The sequence below is a fragment of the Crotalus tigris genome, unplaced genomic scaffold (genome assembly GCF_016545835.1).
Source record: "Crotalus tigris isolate CLP2741 ecotype Arizona unplaced genomic scaffold, ASM1654583v1 scf7180000023617.9722795, whole genome shotgun sequence".
Classification (NCBI taxonomy): Eukaryota; Metazoa; Chordata; class Lepidosauria; order Squamata; family Viperidae; genus Crotalus; species Crotalus tigris.
Genome location: NW_024100081.1, coordinates 4,377,336 through 4,397,438, shown reverse-complemented (window position 1 = coordinate 4,397,438; position 20,103 = coordinate 4,377,336). Strand labels below are relative to the sequence as shown.

At 37.9% G+C, this 20,103-nt stretch overlaps 1 protein-coding gene across 2 annotated transcripts in view; it reads right to left on the bottom strand.

Moving 5' to 3' along the window:
• CC2D1B (coiled-coil and C2 domain containing 1B) overlaps positions 1-12,915 on the bottom strand; it is a 34,172-nt gene extending 21,257 nt beyond the window's left edge. The window contains exons 1-8 of one of the 2 annotated variants that reach the window (XM_039320016.1): positions 12,448-12,915; positions 11,506-11,629; positions 8,089-8,221; positions 7,812-7,912; positions 6,084-6,200; positions 2,651-2,782; positions 364-670; positions 66-190 (exon numbers count right to left, since the gene is read on the bottom strand). In XM_039320016.1, the coding sequence (XP_039175950.1) occupies positions 66-190; positions 364-670; positions 2,651-2,782; positions 6,084-6,200; positions 7,812-7,912; positions 8,089-8,221; positions 11,506-11,571 (981 nt within the window). In that variant the 5' untranslated portion in view covers positions 11,572-11,629; positions 12,448-12,915. The remainder of the gene's footprint in view (positions 1-65; positions 191-363; positions 671-2,650; positions 2,783-6,083; positions 6,201-7,811; positions 7,913-8,088; positions 8,222-11,505; positions 11,630-12,447) is intronic. The other variant, XM_039320017.1, reaches the window with a different exon arrangement.
• Between the last annotated feature and the right edge of the window lie 7,188 nt (positions 12,916-20,103).

Here is a 20,103-nt window from a genome sequence, read left to right as displayed (position 1 = left end):
AAAAGCCCAATGCAAATTCTGATTTGATAAAGCTGCCTTGAATAATGTGAATAATGAAGCCTCACCTTCCCAGTCCTCATATATTCTTTTGCCTTCTCAAGATCACCTTTCTGTTTGGCTTTCAATGCCGCTAATTTGTACTCCTTCTCTCTTGTCACAAGCAGTGCCCGTGTGTCAAGATGTTTGGAATCTGAACAACATAATAAAGTCAGCCAATAAAATATATCCTATAGAAAAATAACAATTTTTGGCCCTCGCCCCCACACCTGGAAAAGAAAAGCAGGAATTTGCTTTATTTTTAAACATCCTGTATACAGAATGGATTCCTGATTAAAAAAAAAAACATTGACTAAAACTACTTACTGTTTTCCAAAGTAGCTTTTGTTCCCAGGGCATTTGTGTTTATGTCCTGATCTTGGATAGCAGTTCTATTTACAGACAGCTGCTGATCACTGGGATCCGTTAATTTGTGGGCTGCTGCAAGGCCTTCTGTTCTTTCTTCCTCAGATAATGTTAGTTCATCTTGATCACTTGAGCTTTTAGGCAGGTCACTGTGAGGCCTGGCCTGTGGCTCAGACGAAGAGCTTTTCCCAGATGCTACAGGTGGTGGCATTTCTTCTTCATTCACTTTTTTGCCATTCTTCAACGCAGTCAGCATGGATTCCAGTGTCTAGCAACAATTGCAAGATAATGCCAAATGATCAGTGTAACATCTCTTTACAGATATCCTAATCAAGCTAATTCATGACAGATATATTGGCAACACATACTGCAGAGCAAATAAAAGGAACACATATTTTAAAAGCACCTCAAAATAACTGTAAAAATGTATAGTTACAAATTAAGGAAATTAACCAAACGTTACCATTCAGGACTTCATTACGTGGAATCTAAACTGATGCAGATACTCTGTTATATCTGCTTTAAATTCTGATTTAGCCCTGAGGCAAGTATTGATTTGAATTGCTTCTGCTGCCACTCTCTGGAGACATAAAATGTAAAAATAAATTTCTACACAAATTTGATTAAAAGTCTGTCCAGTGCCTGCATGGTTAGGACCTCAGCGCAAACTTTTTACATGATCAACCAGAAATTACATGCACTATAGGAATTCCAGCTGGTAGATAAGGGTGAAATCAAGTACTGAAATCAGTTACTAGCACCACCAATTTTTACAGCAACAACCGAACAAATGAAAATTGTACATAGCAAGGCATTAACTGAAACGCCTAGGAGTTACATCTCCAACCTGAATAGACACTTCAGGTTGCTCTGTGAAATTCTCAATTTTCAACACTGTCTTGGGTCCTGGTACTGTATCAGAGTATGGACAACTAGGAAAACATTCCCATTTTATGTACAACCCATTTTTTGATGCATGATTATGTGGGCATACATGCAGTCAGTACTGGTCTCTCATTACAGCCATATAACACTTTGGTGCTTTGTGAATTTCACTGACTCCCAGTTGGCTTCTGGGTGCAATTCAAGGTATTGTTGCCTTTAAAGCCCTACAAGGCATGGAGCCAAGTTACTTGCATGACTGCCTCTTCTCATTCTCCATTCCAACAGATTAGGCAGAATAGAATGCTCTGGGTCCCATCAATGGAACATCAATGCAGCACTGGGTGCGTGCTAGGAAGCATCCTTCTTTGTCATGGCGCCTGTCTTGTGGACCAACTCTTCTGTGATACAGGCAGTCCCAATCCTATTGACCTTCCAAAAGGCTGCAAAGAGTTGGCCATTTCCCTAGGCACCAGGGGTAGGCAACCTTGGCTCTTTTATGAACTTCAAATCCCAGAATTCCTGAGCCGGAGTTGAAGTCCACGAGTCATAAAAGAGCCAAGGTTGCCTACCCCTGCCTTAGGCACCAGGGCTAGGGTGCCAATGGAGCTCTGATCCATGTTAGTGGATCTGCTATGTTGCTAGTGAGAGTTTTTTGGTCTTTTTTATGCAATAGGTTGTGATTTTGTTTGCCCCCAGAGTGTCTTTTATAGATAGATAGCAATATAAATATGTTAAATAAATACATAATTACATAAATCATATATTTGGGCTTTAGAGTACTAATAATCAGAGGAAAGACATTTCCACTCTCTTCTCAGTTACATGTGTATGGTTTCTCTTAATATATCCTCATGAACATAACTGGGATTACCTAAATTATCACACAATATAAATTGTAACAACATCAATTAAAGCAGAATGTTCTTTTTATAATGTAGTTTGTGACACTTGGATAACAATACCTATAAATTATTTGAATGCAAGACAAACGTTTAACATTTACCCACAACTAATTTTAGATTCTCTCTATTTTTCCCTATAGCCACTCTAATTCTTTTAAACATGGCCTATATTGTGCCTTTTACAATTATTTTTAAAGGTTAACTAAGTAGCCACAAAATTATTTATTAAACTTCGCTTTACTAAAGAAAGTATACTTGAATAAATCGTGGCCTACGACAGTTCATTTTTATTTTATGCAACAAACATTAATTTATCCCCCCCAAAATTTAATCTGTGCAAAATTATTATAAAATATGATTAACATCTACATGCTTCTCAGACATTCTGTGGCACTCCTGGCTTCTTTGAACAATTCCTCCACAGGAAAAAATGTAGCACTTCCGTCAATAATGCAACATACCTTGAGACCTCGCTCATACCGTCGCACTTTGGCCTTCTCACCGGCCTCTTTTGCATTCAGTATTGCTGTCTTATAAATAGCTATCCTGTCTTCGACCGTTTTCTGCAATCCACTGGAAACAACGGGAGTCATCTCAAAGAAGAAAATATAAGAGAAAATAAAGGAGACAAAAAATAATAAGATCAAACAGGCCACTCAAGAATCTGTGCAAAACTGCTACTTCAAACATGGACAGATTGGACATCAGACTTAAAACCAAAGATCTTGAACAGAAGAGCATTTGTGTCTCAGCACTTCTGGGCCTTTTGCCCAGAGAAGCAGTAGAGAGGTGGGTGGAGTACCATCGGAAATTATGCAGACACAGGGTAAATGCAGGCAGAACTTGAGAAATTGGAAGTCTCAGCCATTTCAGGTAAAGGCTGACAGATAATTATTTAGAGCAGAGGTCTCCAACCTTTCCGGGCTCATGGCCCGGAGGGAAGGAGAGCAGCTTCCAAATTGGTGCATGTGCATGCAAACGGGACCACATGTACTGGCGCAGCACTAGTGGCTCCATTCACGCATGCAGCATGTGCTGGTGCCATGCGCATGTGCAAATGGCCATGCACTCCCCCACGGTGGCTAGCGGCCCCATTTGCACATGTGCAAAAGGGCCATGCAACCTGCCTGGTGCTAGTGGCTGCGTTCACGCGCCGGCCAGCCATTTCCGTGGCCTGCTGGTCAAGGGCCCATGGCCCGGGACTGGGCCGTGGCCCATAGGTTGGAGACCCCTGATTTAGAGTATAAAAGGACTATTCTCATGTAGAAATGAGGGTGCAAAACAGTTCTTAACATTATGTCTACTTGTAAAATTCTTTTCTTCTACTGGGAGAAAGAATATCCAACAGGCAAGCACTATATTCAGTCATCCAAGAAGAACCGGTAGCAATTACAAACATTCTGCCAAGAAACTGACAGCCTAAGTAAATATCACTATCACTGCTTATTCTCAAAATTGATGGCAATATAATTCACAGGCTAAAAACCACTACTACTGTGTTTCCCTGAATGTTAGACCCAGCCTGATAGTAAGCCCTAGCTTGATTTTGGGAGGTGGGCCCTACTCCAAAACTAACCTCTAGTTTTGGGGTGAGGTGCACCCCCAAAATCAAGCTAGGGCAGGGGTAGGGGGGGGTGAAGCTGCCCCACGTGCACTGCACCTGCTTACCTTACTGGTAGGATCATCACAGCTAGGCCTCCCACACACCGACACCTGTCGCGCCACTAATTAATTTCTTCTGTGGCCACTTGCCGCCACTTGCAGTGAGATGCCATGTGGTACATTGTGCCGTTGCCACTGCTCGCGGCAGGAGGCCATGCTGCGGAAACGGCCCAAAGAGCCATGCAGTGTCCTGCTGCAAGCAGCGGAAACAGTGCAAAGCACCATGTGGCCTGCCATGAGTAGCGGCAATGGCACAATGTGCCACATGGCATCCGGCCACAAATGGTGGCAAGCAGCCGCAGAAGAAGTCAAGCAGCAGTGCGACAGGTGTCGGGGTGTGGGAGGGCTGGCTGTGGTGGTCCTAAGGTAAGACATTCTCTGAAATTAAGACCTAGTGCCTCTTTTGGGGGCAAAAAAAATATAAGACCCAGTCTAATTTGGGGGAAACACGGTATCACACCAGAGAAACACATGAACAGACTAGAGTGTCCTGAGATAATAATTTATATGGCCTACACACTGCTTTGTAAGCTGACATCTTAAAAGGTCCTTGTTCATACTTATTTGCAACCCTCCAAAATAGGTGCTCTAAATACACTATTCAGATAATATTCTTGCTTTATGTTATTCTCTCCTTTGAAAATGCTAATAATCTTTGTAACTGCCTTAGAACAAAAGCCAAAGGCTACAAGGTCACTTATTACATTCCAGAGTTTTGAAAAAGCTGGCAGATGTTATTTCAGAACCATTGCATCACATCTTTCATAAATCCCGGAGCCCGGGGAAAGTACCTGAGGATTGGAAAAGGGCTGATGTGGTTCCCATCTCACGAAAAGAAAAAAACAGACCCAGGATACAATCAATTTAATTAATTTAATATCAATTCCTGAGAAGATCCTTGAAAAGATAATCAAAAAAACAGATCTGCTAACTAGAAGCAAACAAAAGTCATAACCAGTAGCCAGATCATGCCAAACTAATCTTATTTCGTTCTTTGATAAAGTGACTAAATTCAAATTTGCAGATGACACCAAACTGACAGGAGTAGCCAACATTCCAGAAGACAAACTCAGGATCCAGAAAGATCTAGACAAACTTGAACAATGGGCCCTATCCAACAAAATGACTTTCAATGTGAAGAAAAGCAAAGTTTTACATTTAGGCAGAAAAAAAAATCAAAGGTACAAGTACAGATTAGGTGAGACCTGACTTAAAAACAGTAACTGTGAGAGGGACCTTGGAGTCCTAGTGGACGATTACTTGACTGTGAGCCAGCAATGTGCAGCAGAAAACCCTAGTTAGACCACACCTGGAATACTGCAGCCAATTTTGGTCACCATATCACAAAAAAGATGTTGAGCATCTGGAAAAAATTCAGAGAAGAAGAACTAAGATGATCAAAGGCCTGGAGACTAAAACGTATGAAGAACGGCTGCGGGACTTAGGTTTGGCTAATAGTCTAAAGCAGTGGTTCTCAACCTGTGGGTCGGGACCCAATTTGGGGTCGAACGACCATTTCACGGAGGTCACCAAACAAGGCTGTCCGCCATTTTTTCCACCTTTTCTTTGGCCACGCCCCTGGCACCCAGTGATGTATAAGTGGTTGGGGGTCACCACAACATGGGGAACTGTATTATGGGGTTGCGGCATTAGAAAGGTTGAGAACCACTGGTCTAAAGAAAAGAAGAAATAGGGGAGACATGATAGCAGTATTCCAGTATCTGAGAGGCTGCCACAAGGAAGAGGGGGTCACGTTGTTCACCAGGTCACCACAGGGAAGGACAAGAAACAATGGCTGGAAACTGATCAAAGAGAGAAGCAACCTGGAATTAAGGAGAAACTTCCTGACAGTGAGGACAATCAACCATTGGAACAGCTTGCCTCCAGAAATCGTGGGCGCTCCATCACTGGAGATTTTTAAGAAGAGACTAGACAATCACCTGTCTGAGATGATATAGGTTCTCCTGCTTGAGCAGGGGGCTAGACTAGAAGACCTCAAAGGTCTCTTCCAGCTCTATTCTATTCTAAGGCAGAAATCTTTAAAAAAGAAACAGAAAACCTCATGCACTTCAGAAGTTTTGGGCTATAACTCAATTACCCAAGCCAATATGCCCAATGATTGAGAACAATGAACACTATATCTAAGGATTGGGAATGTATTTATGATATGAATACACTGAACAATTTGGGGTAATACCAGATGATTACATTGTTCCTTTCAACCAGAGTTACCTGTGTCTGCATATCAGCGGGCTGCTCTGTGGTTATAGGAGATATTTCCATTGTTTCTGTGTCTTTCTCTCTGGTTTCTTCTCCATGTTCTTCTCCCAGGACTTCCTGTAACTCTGCCTAGAATAAGGACCATGGCAGTTATCGCTATAAAATAACTATTTCTGTTCCACGTTAAAATGAACTACAGAAAATTTAATGTAGCTTTTCCCAAACCTAGTGCTCCATAATTCCTAGCAGGAAGGGGCAGCGTCAATACTTGGAAATAAAAACTGTCTTAAGTGCCACTGATGAACTTCTGAAATAAAAAATATTTTATTTCAGAAGTTATAAAAACCAATATTGATGGAAATATCATATACAGGTGATCCTCAACTTACAACCCTTAAGTGACCATTTGAAGATACAATGGTCACTGCAAACATTGACTTAAAACCTGTCCTCACACTTACAACCACTGCAGCATCCCCCTAGTCATGTGATCAAAAATTTAGTTGCTTGGCAACTGGTATGTCTTTAGAATGGTTGCAGCAGTCATTTGTGACCTTCTGACAAGCAAAGCCAATGGGGGAAGCCGGAATCAGGCATGATTCACTTACCCGCCTTGCTTAGCAACAGAAAATCTGATCCCAATTGTGATTATAAGTCGAGGATTATCTATAATATGCGAGTTGTTAATTCCACTGGTTAAAAATTATTTTAGTTAAAACCTTGTATTTGACATGGAAGGAATGGAAGAAGCATTCTGAAATTATTTTTTTTCTAAGTTCAGGTAAAATGTATTATTTAAAGGCATCTAATACATTTTTCAGTAAATTACGAACCGGTGCAACACATTCCTTTATGAATGCTATTCACAACCAATTATAACAAAGTGCCACCATTCAGCACCTGAATAAAATTGCTCCTGAATTAACTGTATATAGTCTTAAATAGAAGCCTTGCTACAACACTGAACTGTAGATGTGCTACCTTTTAAAAAGTTGTAGCTGAGAATAGTTTTTTCAAAATCTAGTCTAGGCTTTCAGTCACAGTACAATTATGTCAAAGTTTTCTTCGCAGAATCTTGACAAATATTTTAATGTGCTGTATATATATTAAGATTATGGAAAAAAGCTCTAAAGAGCAGAAAGCATAACACTACTTGCAAATTTTCAACACCTCTGCATCCTTACTATCTTCTGCAGAGACATGAAAGGGTAGCAAATTTTATTTCATATCATAAGATGGGTTTGCTTGTTATGAAACCAACCAGAAATATGTCTTCTTAAAAAAAATAATCAAGAAATCACGTCTAAATTTACTATTTATAAAGCACACAGGATAATATATTTCTATTGTACATATCCATGTGTATCACTTCTGTCCTGATTCTCAAAAATACCATTTCAGAAGACTAATTTGATGTGATACTGTAGAATTGTTTTAATACTATGGCTTAAAACGAACCAGAATTTCTTGCATTTCCCTCTTAACACTCCTCAAATGCAACATTTGAGGCAATAGAATACATATTAACATATCCAATCTTTCTTATAACCATCCTGATACATTCTCAATGAATTGGGCTTCAATTCCCATAATTTTCCAATCAACATGACTGTTTTCTCTTCTGGCTGTGAATTATAGGATTCAAATTTTAATTTTGCCTGAGAAAAATGGTATGAAATGATAGTTCCTCTTTAGAACTAGAGGAGAAAAAGCAGTCTTTCAGGAGACTCCCATATATACCAAAAGTTCGGTATCTTCCTCCAGACCTTCATCCTCATCCTCATCCATGTCCTTCATGCACTCAGCAGCCAATTTTTCTATATGATCCATGGGCAAAGGAGCTGCAGAAAATTAAAACCAAGAAATCTTAAGGAAAGGAACTTAAAGTTTATAGTTATACAATGTAATTCCCATAAGAGAAAGGAAGAAGGGAAAGATGCACAAGACAGCAGTTAAAATACAGTTCCCAAGAAAATGTTCTTAAGCTTGTCATGTTTTGTCAGCAAAATGTCCTTACATTTTCCTTTTGGTTTGTTTTTTCCAGTAGGCAAATTTTCTCCAGTAATAGCTGCTAGCTCAGCTTCTAGATCCCCATCGTCTTCTAAATCTAATATCATCTCTTCAGGCTTGAACTCTATAAAAAGGCCCAGCTGTTGACAGGAAAATAAGAACAGGGGAAGTATCCATGTTACACAAATGTCTATGCAAGATAAATTGGTAGCACTGCTTTAACCTGTTTCATCCAATACTGGTATAAATTTCAGGAATGGGGACTCTATAACAAACACTATCTGCTTACAGAGTTCTATGACATTTTATAGTAACATGAACTCTATATTGAGATTTGAAATATATGATTTTTATATCCATCTGTGCTCAAACTAAATCATATACTAAAGTTCTGCTTAAAATGTATTTAATTTTTAAAAACCTTTTTCCATTTTAAGTTTATATAGCTTTTTATAACCAGTCAGATTTTGTAAATATTGAAATAACGGAATAAAGGAAATATTTAAAACAGTTAAGATTGTGTATGGTTTTCTGAAGTATACATTAGATGACAGGTATCATATTTTAATACTGACCTTCCTTCTAGGAACAAAAAGTGATATATACTTTTCTTCTCCAATTATATTCTGTGAGATACGTCTTAAACTAAGAGATAATATTTGACCCCAAATTATCCATTTACGGCAGAGTTGTCAAACTCAATTTCACTGAGGGCCGCATCAGCATTGCGGTTGCCCTGGGGGGAGGCAGGTGGATGTGGCCAGAGTGGGTGCAGTCTACTGGGTGGGCGTGGATGGAATGGGTGTGGCCTACTGGGTGGGCGTGCCCAGTTCTACATCATTCATGTCAAGGGTGCTTATGGGGGCCTGGGCAGGAGTGGGACAAATCTGAGGGTCTCTGGCAGAAGGGGGTGGGACTGGGACAAGTGCCAGGGCATGGTCCACCGGGGCAAGTGCCAAGATGGCCACCACAAAATTGTACATTGGCTCCCAGCCGTCCTGGGCCAGGGCCAAGGCAGCGGGGGCCGTTCCCTCACTATTTCCAGGATGGCTTCGCGGGTCACATGAAACCACTTCACGGGCCACATCTGGCCCCTTGTGTTTGACATGTCTGATTTACGGTAAGTGGCAATTTGTGCTTAAAATTCTTGGATTCTCCAATCCAATGTTCCTTAAACTGAAAGGGGTTCTATGAGCTTGTTCCACTCTGCTACCAAGTCATTGTTGCTCATCACATTCTGTGTGTGTATGGAGGGTGGTGGTGTTTTGCTTCAATTATTTCTCTTTTCAATTATTCAGAGCAAAACCAATTTGACTTTCATTAAGAGCTTCTACTCTATGTCTGGGAGTCCCAAATTTAACAACTCTGTCTAAGGTCTCTTCCTTCTCAAATTCTGGAGTAAAAGATATCTGTTCAAGTGGAAAATTTCAAGTGGAACAAGGACCCCTCACAAAAGAGAGAATGGGAAAAATGTGAAGGTGAAATTTACCCTGGTTCATTCTCATACATGCTTATGATTTGCCACCCAGTCCAAAATGTACCATGAAATACCAATGTTTTTTTTTACTTGAGTCTACTATATTATTTAAAACAAAGAGAATAAGATGATTATCAGTTTCCTTCCTGGGACCACAAAGTTCAGAAGTTCAGAAATACATTTTGTAGTTAACATTTTACAAAGCACTATTCGTACTATGTCAACCCAATACTCCTGTGTGTTCTGGAAACACACAAAAGTATCTGCCTTTGGAACTCAAAAATAAGGCAATTGAACCAAATGCTTCTGCTGGGCCCAGATATCTTTCATTATGGCAAAGGACAGGGATAAGCTATTCTCCATATGCCGGGACTACAATTTCCACAGATTTAATGGGAATTAGTTATTCACATTCTATGAAATTCTTTATAATATAAACAATTTAACTTCTCTTCATTTTTAACATTTCTATTTTAAGTAAAAATAAAAATGCCAAGTTTAGGAAAGTCCACTCCTAAACAGTAGAGGCTTTATTTAAAAAAACAGCTAAGATAAATTCTTAGCATGAATAGCCAATATAATAGCTTCAATCTGGAATAATTATGCTGATCAAAATCCAAATGTCGAGTTAAGCACACTTCCATTTACTAACTCAATGTTCTTAAACGAGTGTCTATCGTTTCTCTAAAGATTACAAATTGTTTATTTCCTTGCTTTAAGTTTGCACTAAGACTATGTCTTCCTGTTTTCTTATTAAAGTTTAAAAACTCTAAGAGTAGAAGATTTATCTCCCCCCGCTACTTTACTCTCAGCATTTTTTCAAATCATATCTATCAAAAGGATGAAAATTAAATATTCTCTTCATTTCCTCTTTCATAAGATCAGATTCAATAACACTTGAGAATTTTTACTCTCCCCTGTAGTAATAACCATTAATATGGCTATTTGTTCTGTTTGTCCCATTCAAAACAGGCTATGCTATGACTATAATTTGTCCCAAATTACATAAAACATTAGACAGAAGTACTTTACCCATTAAAGTATCCACATATCTTGCAAGGCAGTTTAGAAAGCTGCTTTGAATTATGTCTACATAGTGGAATTGCTTTCTAAGCAGCCACAAGTTTCTTGCAAAAATCTTAGCTGCTTTAATGAGTCAAAGAGAGGCATTTTTCCCCCTTTTGCTGCACATTATGAACAACTGAATTGTATATTATATAACAAATGTAAAAAAAAATCTGATGGATTTGATTTCACAGATACATTGTTTCAGGCATTTTTAAAAATCCTTTCCATACTGATTATTTAAGTACTTTGTTTTTCTAAAGAACTGATCAATTTAGTTCCACTAATTTATTACATCAAGCAGCTATAGACAAATCTCCATAAAATAACTGGCATTTATGTAGATAATACAGGTAATCACCATCTTAGTGGCACTAGTAGCAACTATTATCAAGTACAAAATTTATGAAAACAAAGAATACATTTAAATCAGTAATTGCCAAGTTTTCAGTATTTTTTCCGTATTTTAAAGAAAAGGCTCCCCTCGAAATTAGCAAGTATACCTATTTTCCCAATATTCGTGCCTTTAAAAAATTCTGATAAGAATCTAAGATCTTTATAAGAAAATAACTCAAATCACTCCACAATTCCTAACAAGAGAAAATGCTATTGCAAATCACTTCCTAGGCTTTGGTCAGCTTTGATTTGGATCTAATAAAACCTGAAATTGCAAAAGGCTGGATGCATGGACCTCAATCAGTGTGTCTCTCCTACCCGTATGTAAACTTCTAATCAATCTAAATGGTGGATTATTGAAGAAAGTTCTCAAAGTGTGAGGACCTCTGAGTCATCTCTAAGTTACAATTAAAAAAAACCACACTCTGTATAAAGGGAATCATCCTTAACTGATACAAAGCAAAAGGACTAAGAGATGAAATATACCTGTTTTGCAGCAGCTCCTGCCTGACCCTTGGCCTGGGGGCTTTTCCTGGGTCTTCTACCAGGCATGCTGGTTCACCAACAGCCAACAAAGCCAGGTTTCAGAATCCAGAAAGTTAAAAATTACCTGCAGATGAGCAAGATATATTTGCAAGAACACCATACTGAACAGACATTCTTAATTTAAAAAAAAAAAAAACGCGAGCATCCTGACTGAAAAAAGTCACCAAGATACTAGACTGCTGCCATTCTCACTTGTAGATCTTAATTCTAAAACATACACATTGTTAACTCTATTTTCCTAATCATAGTACAAGCAGATATGTGCATCACTGCTTCTGGAAGATATTTATGGCTTAGATTTTTTTTCTTCTAATAAAGATAGAAAGCCAGATTTAAGATTATGATCACAAAACAAAGCCTAAAACAAAAGAAAACTCCCACACTCCAAACTGTTTACAAATCTAATGAGTAATATGGACTGGGATATTTTCAGCCCTTGAGGATTGGGAAGTGGGCAGTCAGAAGTAACACTACACTTCAACAGCAGAACCTATTTGTTTAGGTGTTAAAAACTCAGGTCAATGTCAGAATGCTTTATTTAAAAAACCTAGAACCCCAATGGCCATTATATAGCAGGGTCTTGGTTTTCTGTATGCAGTAGGAAGCAAACATTCAGTTACCTCCACAGAGGAATTACCAGGTTACTTTTCAGAAATGTTGGTCTTCAATTTGCATAATTCTATATGTGTTTGGAGATTATGGCTACCAAAACCCAAAAGGCACCAGGTTCTAAGGAACTGCTCATGACGTCCAAAATCAGTTCCAAACTCATTTGGGGGCCCTTAACCCCCAAGACCATCCAGAATGCAGGCGGCCCACTGCCGTCTACATGGAAGACAAAAGTTGAGTTCAAGCAGCTTGACATGCCCTGCCCACTCTCACCTGAATCACGAGCCTACCAGATGACTTGCACCTAGGAAACAACCATCAGTGTCTTCTCAAGAGGCAGAGCCTCCCTATCAGCTGACCTCGAAACACAGGCCGATTTCAGGAGGATTCTTTCAGGTACACTCAACCAAGTGCACGCATGTGTGAATCCACACGCAACATAGAGGTTCCACCCGAGAAAGAGATTGAGCAGCCAGCTAGGGCTTAATCCTTTCAGACAAAACCAAGAGCAGAGAGCTGCTGCTTTCAATTCACAACAAACCTTCCCACAGAGGAGGAGCAGGAAGAGGAGGGGGAGATGGCAACTGCTTTCTCTCGGGCTCCAGGGAGATGAGAAGGCGTCCTATCTCCCTTCCACCAAGACAAGCGGCCCCGGAGGCACGACTCCACCTCCTGCCGCAGACGACGGGCTGCCCAGCGGAACAGGCAACGGACCCGGCCAGATGCGCGCTTCCCCTCCTACTTCGGACTCAGCTTGGGGCTGCACCAAGGGGCCCCGCAACGCGCAAGCGCGGAGGTTTATTCATTTAGAGAGCGAGATGGAGGCGCCGAAGTGGGCGGGGCGTGAGCGCGCGAGGCCAAGCAGGGTACTGTAATAATTGACTCCGGGGCCAAAGGAAGACGAAAAGAAGGGGCGGGGGGGGAGCAGGGGCGTGGCCGAAGTCCTGTGCCTTTCGGTGAGGTAAACGGGCAGTTGTAGCTCACCCTTCCCAACATTCAGATATTTTGGACTTCAACTCCCATCGTCCTCCAGCCGAAATAGGGGTTATGGGAGTTGAAAGACCTAGAGCACGCCAGGTTGGGGAAGATAGTTATAAGTGCTTTTTATGCTTCTATAATTATTTAGCAACTGTGTTTGATTTATTTTTTAATGACATTTCTGCCGCAGAGCCGGAATTTGGTCTGACAGCCACTTCTGAGACTTCTCAGACCACTTCTAAAAATATCTATTCAAAATTAGGCTCCATAGGCCCAGAATTGGTAAGGCCTTAAGATTATTATGGTTGCTGTTTCAGACTGTCTTAAATACAAGCAGTCCTAGATCTATCTTGTAATGGAAACTGACTTTGCTGACTTGAGTTTATCGTTGCAGCGAGAATTCAGCCCAACTGATGCTTTTGATCCTCTTTCTTATTTTCTTCAGGATACACTCTGAATTTGTTGCATTCTTCATTGGGTTGTGCTAAGTCAGGGGTAGGCAATCTTGGCTTCCAACTCCCAGAATTCCTGAGCCAGCATGGCAACTTCTCCCTTTCTCCTCAGCATGGCTGGCTCAGGAATTCTGGGAGTTGAAGTCCACAAGTCATAAAAGAGCCAAGGTTGCCTACCCCTGTGCTAAGTCATAATATAACTTAAGTATATACACTGTATACTGTATATATACAGTATCTAGCCATCCACAACGACTGCAGGGCAAGTTTTATGAAGCATTAATTTTTTAATAATTTTGTTTTTTAGATGATGGTTTCGAGGTAATGCAATGACTCACTACAAATGCAGATAACTGCTGGAAGCTATAATTCAACAATATAAGGAGGGCCATAGAATTCTTCTTTATTTCATATTATATTATTCAGTATGTATGTGAAACCATGGATGGATAGATGGATGAATTACCAATTTGCCCACAATCCATATCTTTCTCCTTTTTCCCCTCCCTGTTAAATATAGGTAAGAGTGCCAAATTCACTAATGTGGTTTCTGTAATTTTAGGTTAGCATGATTAGTTGTCTTAATTGAATAGATGCTTTGAAGTTTATGACTTAGCATTATGTGTAAACCAAGAAATTAAGGTTTTTCAACAATTTATACTTAATAACCAATGTAACTCATTAATCCAGTCAATAGATGACCTGAACCAGTGACTGAGACAATAATATACTGGATGATGACTAATAATCAGAACTGCTATTAAAATGATCCTATTTGAATGGAGTGAAACCTAGGTTGAAATAGACTATACTTTTCTCTAAAGATCATAACATATTGATTTGATCCAAGAACAGGCTGTTTCATTTTTTTTAAATGGATGGAAAGTAATTTCATCATCTCTTGGATTACTTCAGTGCTTTATAAACAGATTGCCTAGGACAAGGGTGTCAAACTCGTAATGTCACGTGACACAACTTTTGTGCATTGCCGGCAATGGGGTGGGCGCAGTTTCGCTATGATGCATCCGGCCCGCGGGCCGGCAGTTTGACACCCCTGGCCTAGGAACTTAAACTGCTTCCACATTAGGCCAGCATGTTTGTTCCCTGAAATTAGTAGATATAATATTATGTTTTATTATTTGCATTAGCTATCAGTCTGTTTTCATAATCAAAATTCTGATATTACATTTAAACATTCTAAATAGGTTACTCAAAGATGTATTATTTCCTGTAAAGTGTTTTTTTTTTAATTGAAAATTTTTATTTTTTTAAAACATACAATCATTTATAAAAATACAATAAAATTTTAAAATAGAGAAACCCCCCTTACCCTCCCTCCCACCCCCACCCCCCCTCCCTTCACTTCCCAGAGCAGAATACAGGGTTAAGAAAAAAAAAGAAAAAGAAAATTATAATAATTAAAAAAAAAAAAAAAGAGAAAGAAAAGAAATATCATAATTAACCTTTAACTCCATAACTTATAAAACAATTCTCTATAATATTTGATATTCATTCATAAAATAAATAAAACTTTTTAATTCCATATTTTTTCTGAATATAATCTATCCACCTTCCCCATACAGTAATATATCTTTCTTGTGTATGATCCTTTAAATAAGCAGAAATTTTTGCCATTTCTGCAAAACTAGATACTTTAAATATCCATTCTTCTAAAGTAGGCAAAGAATCTTTCTTCCAATATAGACCTACTAGTAACCTTGCTGCAGTTAATAAATTCAACATCAAAGTAGTTTCTTTTTCATTTAAGTCAACAAAAATACCAAGTAAAAATAGTTGAGGAGTAAACTTTATCTTCTTTCTAAAAATCTTTTGAATGTTCCACCAAATCATAATCCAAAAAGCCTTTACTTTTTTACAATTCCACCAAATATGAAAGTATGTCGCATCATTATTGCCACATCTCCAACATTTGGGCTGTATGTTGGAATACATACAAGATAATTTTTTAGGATCTAAATGCCATCTATAAAACATTTTATAAAAATTTTCTCTCAAATTTTGAGCTTGTGTAAATTTAACATTTCTTATCCAAATTATCTCCCATAAATCCAATGAGATCGGCTCCTGTATATTCTGAGCCCATTTAATCATACAATCTTTAACCAATTCTGTTTCCGAATCTAACTCTAATAAAACATTATATATTCTTTTTATATGAGCCGGACCTTGGTTTTTAATCTGAATAACCAATTGTCTATCTTCTAGTGTTATTCCCTCTTTCTTGTCTACAGTCCATCTATCCATTATTTGTAAATATTGAAACCATGACTGTAGAATATTTTGCTGCCTTAATACATCTAGGGATTTCAAATGCCAATTCGAACCAGAACAAATTAACAATTCTTTATATGAAATTTTATCAAAATTTGTCCCCTTAGAGGTTCCCTCAATTGCATGTCTGGGAATCCCCCAGATAGGTATTTTATAATTTAATCTATAATAATACTTCTTCCAAACACGAAGTAAGGCATTCCTCAAAATATGTGATTTAAAAGTCCGATCAACTTTCTTATTAAAAATTAAATATGCATGCCAACCATATATTAAATCCCAACCTTCCAAAAAAAGAATATCCATATTTGTTAAATTAAGCCAATCACTTAACCAAGTTAGGGCGGCTGCATCATAATATAATTTCAAATTGGGTGCCTTAAGTCCCCCTCTTTCTCGAGCATCCTGTAATATCTTAAATTTAACCCTTGGTTTCTTCCCGGCCCATATAAAATTATTGATACCCTTTTGCCATTCCTCCAAATTTGCCTCTTTTTTAAGAATAGGTATCATCTGAAACAAAAAAAGAAACTTTGGTAGAACATTCATTTTTACAGCTGAAATTCTCCCCAACAATGACAATTGCAATTTTTTCCAATCTATTAAATCCTTTTGGACTTTTGCCCATAGTGGTTCATAATTGTTCTTGTACAATTTTCCATTTGAAGCAGTTAGATATACTCCCAAGTATTTAACCTTTTTTACCATCTGAAAACCTGTGGCTTTAATCAAACTTTCCCTTTCTTTAACTGACATATTCTTAGATAATATCTTAGTCTTATAATTATTAACTTTAAAACCAGAAACATTCCCATACTGTGTTATAAGTTCTAATAAACCATCAATCGCCTGATTCGGCTGTTCCAAAATTAAAACCAAATCATCCGCAAATGCCCGCAATTTATACTCATTCTTCCTTATCTTTACACCCTTAACTAACTTCGATTCCCGAATCTGAATCAATAAAATTTCCAATGTTAAAACAAATAACAATGGGGATAATGGACATCCTTGTCTTGTCCCTTTTTGAATATTGAAATTCTCAGTCAATCCCCCATTTACAACAATTTGTGCAGATTGCTGCTGATATATAGCTTTAAGTGCATGTAAAAAATTATCCCCAAAATTCATTTTCTCTACCAAAGAAAATAAAAATTGCCAGTCCAATTGATCAAAAGCTTTTTCAGCGTCCAAAAAGATAAAAGCCACAGGAATCTGATTATTCTTATCCAAGTACTCAATTAAGTTAATAATTTGTCTAACATTATGTTTCATATATCTCCCTGTTATAAATCCTGCTTGATCACTATGAATCAAGTCTTTCATAACCTGCATTAATCTATTTGCCAAAATTTTTGTAAAGATCTTATAATCAACATTCAATAATGAAATTGGCCTATAATTCTTAGGCTCTGTAAGATCCTGATCTTCCTTCGGAATCAGTGATATAAAAGCTCTTTTCCAAGAAGGAGGAACTTGCATACCCAACAAAATACTATTAAAGAGTTCCTTTAGTGGCTCTATCATTTCTTCAGATAAAATCTTATAATACCTAGAAGTCAGTCCATCTGTTCCAGGAGACTTTCCAACCTTTAACTGCTTAATAGCTAAGCCAATTTCCTCCACAGTAATTAAACTATTCATCCCATTTTGTTGTTCCTCTGAAAGTCTAGGAAAATGTACTGATTGTAAATATTTATCTATATCCAAACCCCTTATATTATCACTTGAATATAATTTTGTGTAAAAGTCCAAAAAGCTTTTTTTAATCAAATCTTGCTGAAAAACCTCAGTACCTTTATATTTTACTTTCTCTATAATTCTAGCTTTCTATTTCTTTCGTAACTGATAAGCCAACCACCTCCCAGGCTTATTCGCATTGCAAAAAGTATTATGTCTCATATATGACAGATTGGTAGCCACCTGATCTGCCATCAACATGTTAAATTGTTCCTTAAGCATCTTTATAGATACCTTTAAATTATTATCAGTAGGGTTAAGAACCAACTCTTGTTCTTTTGATTTGATCTCTTCTTCTATTTCTCTACGTCTTTGTGACCCTTTTTCCCTAAAAACTTTATTCAATTGAATCAAAATTCCCCTCATATATGCTTTACTAGCGTCCCACACCATAGACATCGATGTTCCCTTATTCATATTTATAGTAAAAAAGTCCTTTAAATGTTCTTTACACTTTTGTACGAACTCCTCCCGATTAAATAAGTTCTCATTCAATCTCCAGGATCTTCTATTCCCGTCTTCCGAATATAACTCCATCCACACCGGACTATGATCTGACAATGTTCTAGGAAAAATTTTCACCTTCGTCACTCTAGGGAGGAGGTCACTAGTAATCAAAAAAAAATCAATCCTTGAAAATGACTGGTGTCTATCAGAATAAAAGGTAAAGTCTCTATCACTTGTATTCCTTTCTCGCCAAATATCAATAAGCTCCAATTCTTCCTTCAAATCAAAGAAAGTCATAGGTAATTTAGTTTGAATAAAAATTTTAGAGGAACTTCTTTTGTCTATAGTTGGGTCTAAAACCCCATTCCAGTCACCCATCAAAATTACCGATTTATAATCCAACTGAGATATCTTGCCATGCAGCAACTTATAAAATTGTTTCTGTTGTTGATTGGGAGCATATAGTCCAACAATAAGAACCTTTCGGCCTTGTAATAATAATTCCACAAAAAGATATCTTCCTTCAGAATCAGCCTCAATTAGTTTAGCTGAAAAAGTTTTCTTCACATAAATTACCACTCCCCCTTTTTTCCCAGGGGCTGGAGCAGTAAAATGTGTGCCCAGACGGGAATTCATCAAAAATTTAGAATCCTTTAAAGTTATATGAGTCTCCTGCAAACATATCAAATCATTATTATGTTGTTTCAAATAATGGAAAATCTTTCTTCGTTTCTGGGGCACGTTTAAGCCATTAACATTCCAGGTCAGGAACCTGACCATCTCCACCGGCCTGGAGCCTCTGGAGCATGGCCTGCAGATCTGCTGTCGAAGATCTTTTTGGTCTTGCCCCTCCCACAGGCTCTGTAACAACCAAACTTTCACCACTCTTCTGCAACTGCTCTTTTTCTTTACGTTTATGGGCAGCTCGTGTCATCCTTTGCTCTTTTATGTCAGAATTCGGTGCAGCTTGTTCCATAACCATCATTGATGAGGCTCCTGCCATAAGAGACTCTTCCGTCATCCTTATTTGTGGAGGTGGTGACAATCTTGCTTTTAAGATAGACTGATAAAAATCTCTTGCTTTGGAAACAGTAGTTAATCTGTGACGTATCCCTTCATAATTTACTATTATTCCTCTTGGAATCTCCCATCTGAACTGAATTTGACGATGTTTCAACTCATCAGACAAGAAAGTAAAATCTTTTCTGGCTCTTAAAATTTTTGGAGGTATCTCTTTTAAAATTATCACGTCTTGATCAGCAATTTGAAACTTTTGTTTGTAAAAAGCCTGTATAATTTCATTACGGATAGATCTTCTAGAAAAATAAATAACCACATCTCTTGGTAGATTTCTCTGTCTAGCAACCCGTGAATTAACTCTAAAAAATTTTTCTATCTCATTCTCAATTATTTCAGGCCGCCAACCAATATTAGGAGCAATATCTTTCACAATAAGCATCTTTAAGTCTTCCTGAGGGTTCTCCCTCAGGCCTCTGATACGCAATGCGTGTTCCATCTCCCTATATTGTGAAATGATTTGTTCATCCTGTGTAATTTCTATCTTGTTCTCTACCTCCTGCATTCTAAATTCCATCCTTGATGCATTTTCAGTAATCTTTTCCATCTGGTCATCAATCCTTTCTATGTGCAGGGCTAGGCCCTGAAAGGCCAGAAGGATATGGTCTCTTACTTGTTTATTCTTTTTCTCCAATAATTCTTCTGTATTAGCCCTCTCTGCAATTATAAAGTGTTTTGAAGAGGAAGCACTTTGTTGTATGTTTTCTCCAAGAATTCTTGGGTTTTTCCATGCTAGGTAACTTTTATTTTCCTAGCTTATTTTAAAATGCAGTTAAAAATTTCTATCACATCAGCCTTTTTAAATAATCAATTACAAAAATTATAATTAGTTTTAATTTATTTTTTTCTCTATTTTTTTTATAGAAATGTGCATGAAATGAAAAGCATGTGGGTTTTTTTGTTTTTTTTTTTTCAAAATTCAGAAACAATTATGTGCTGGAAG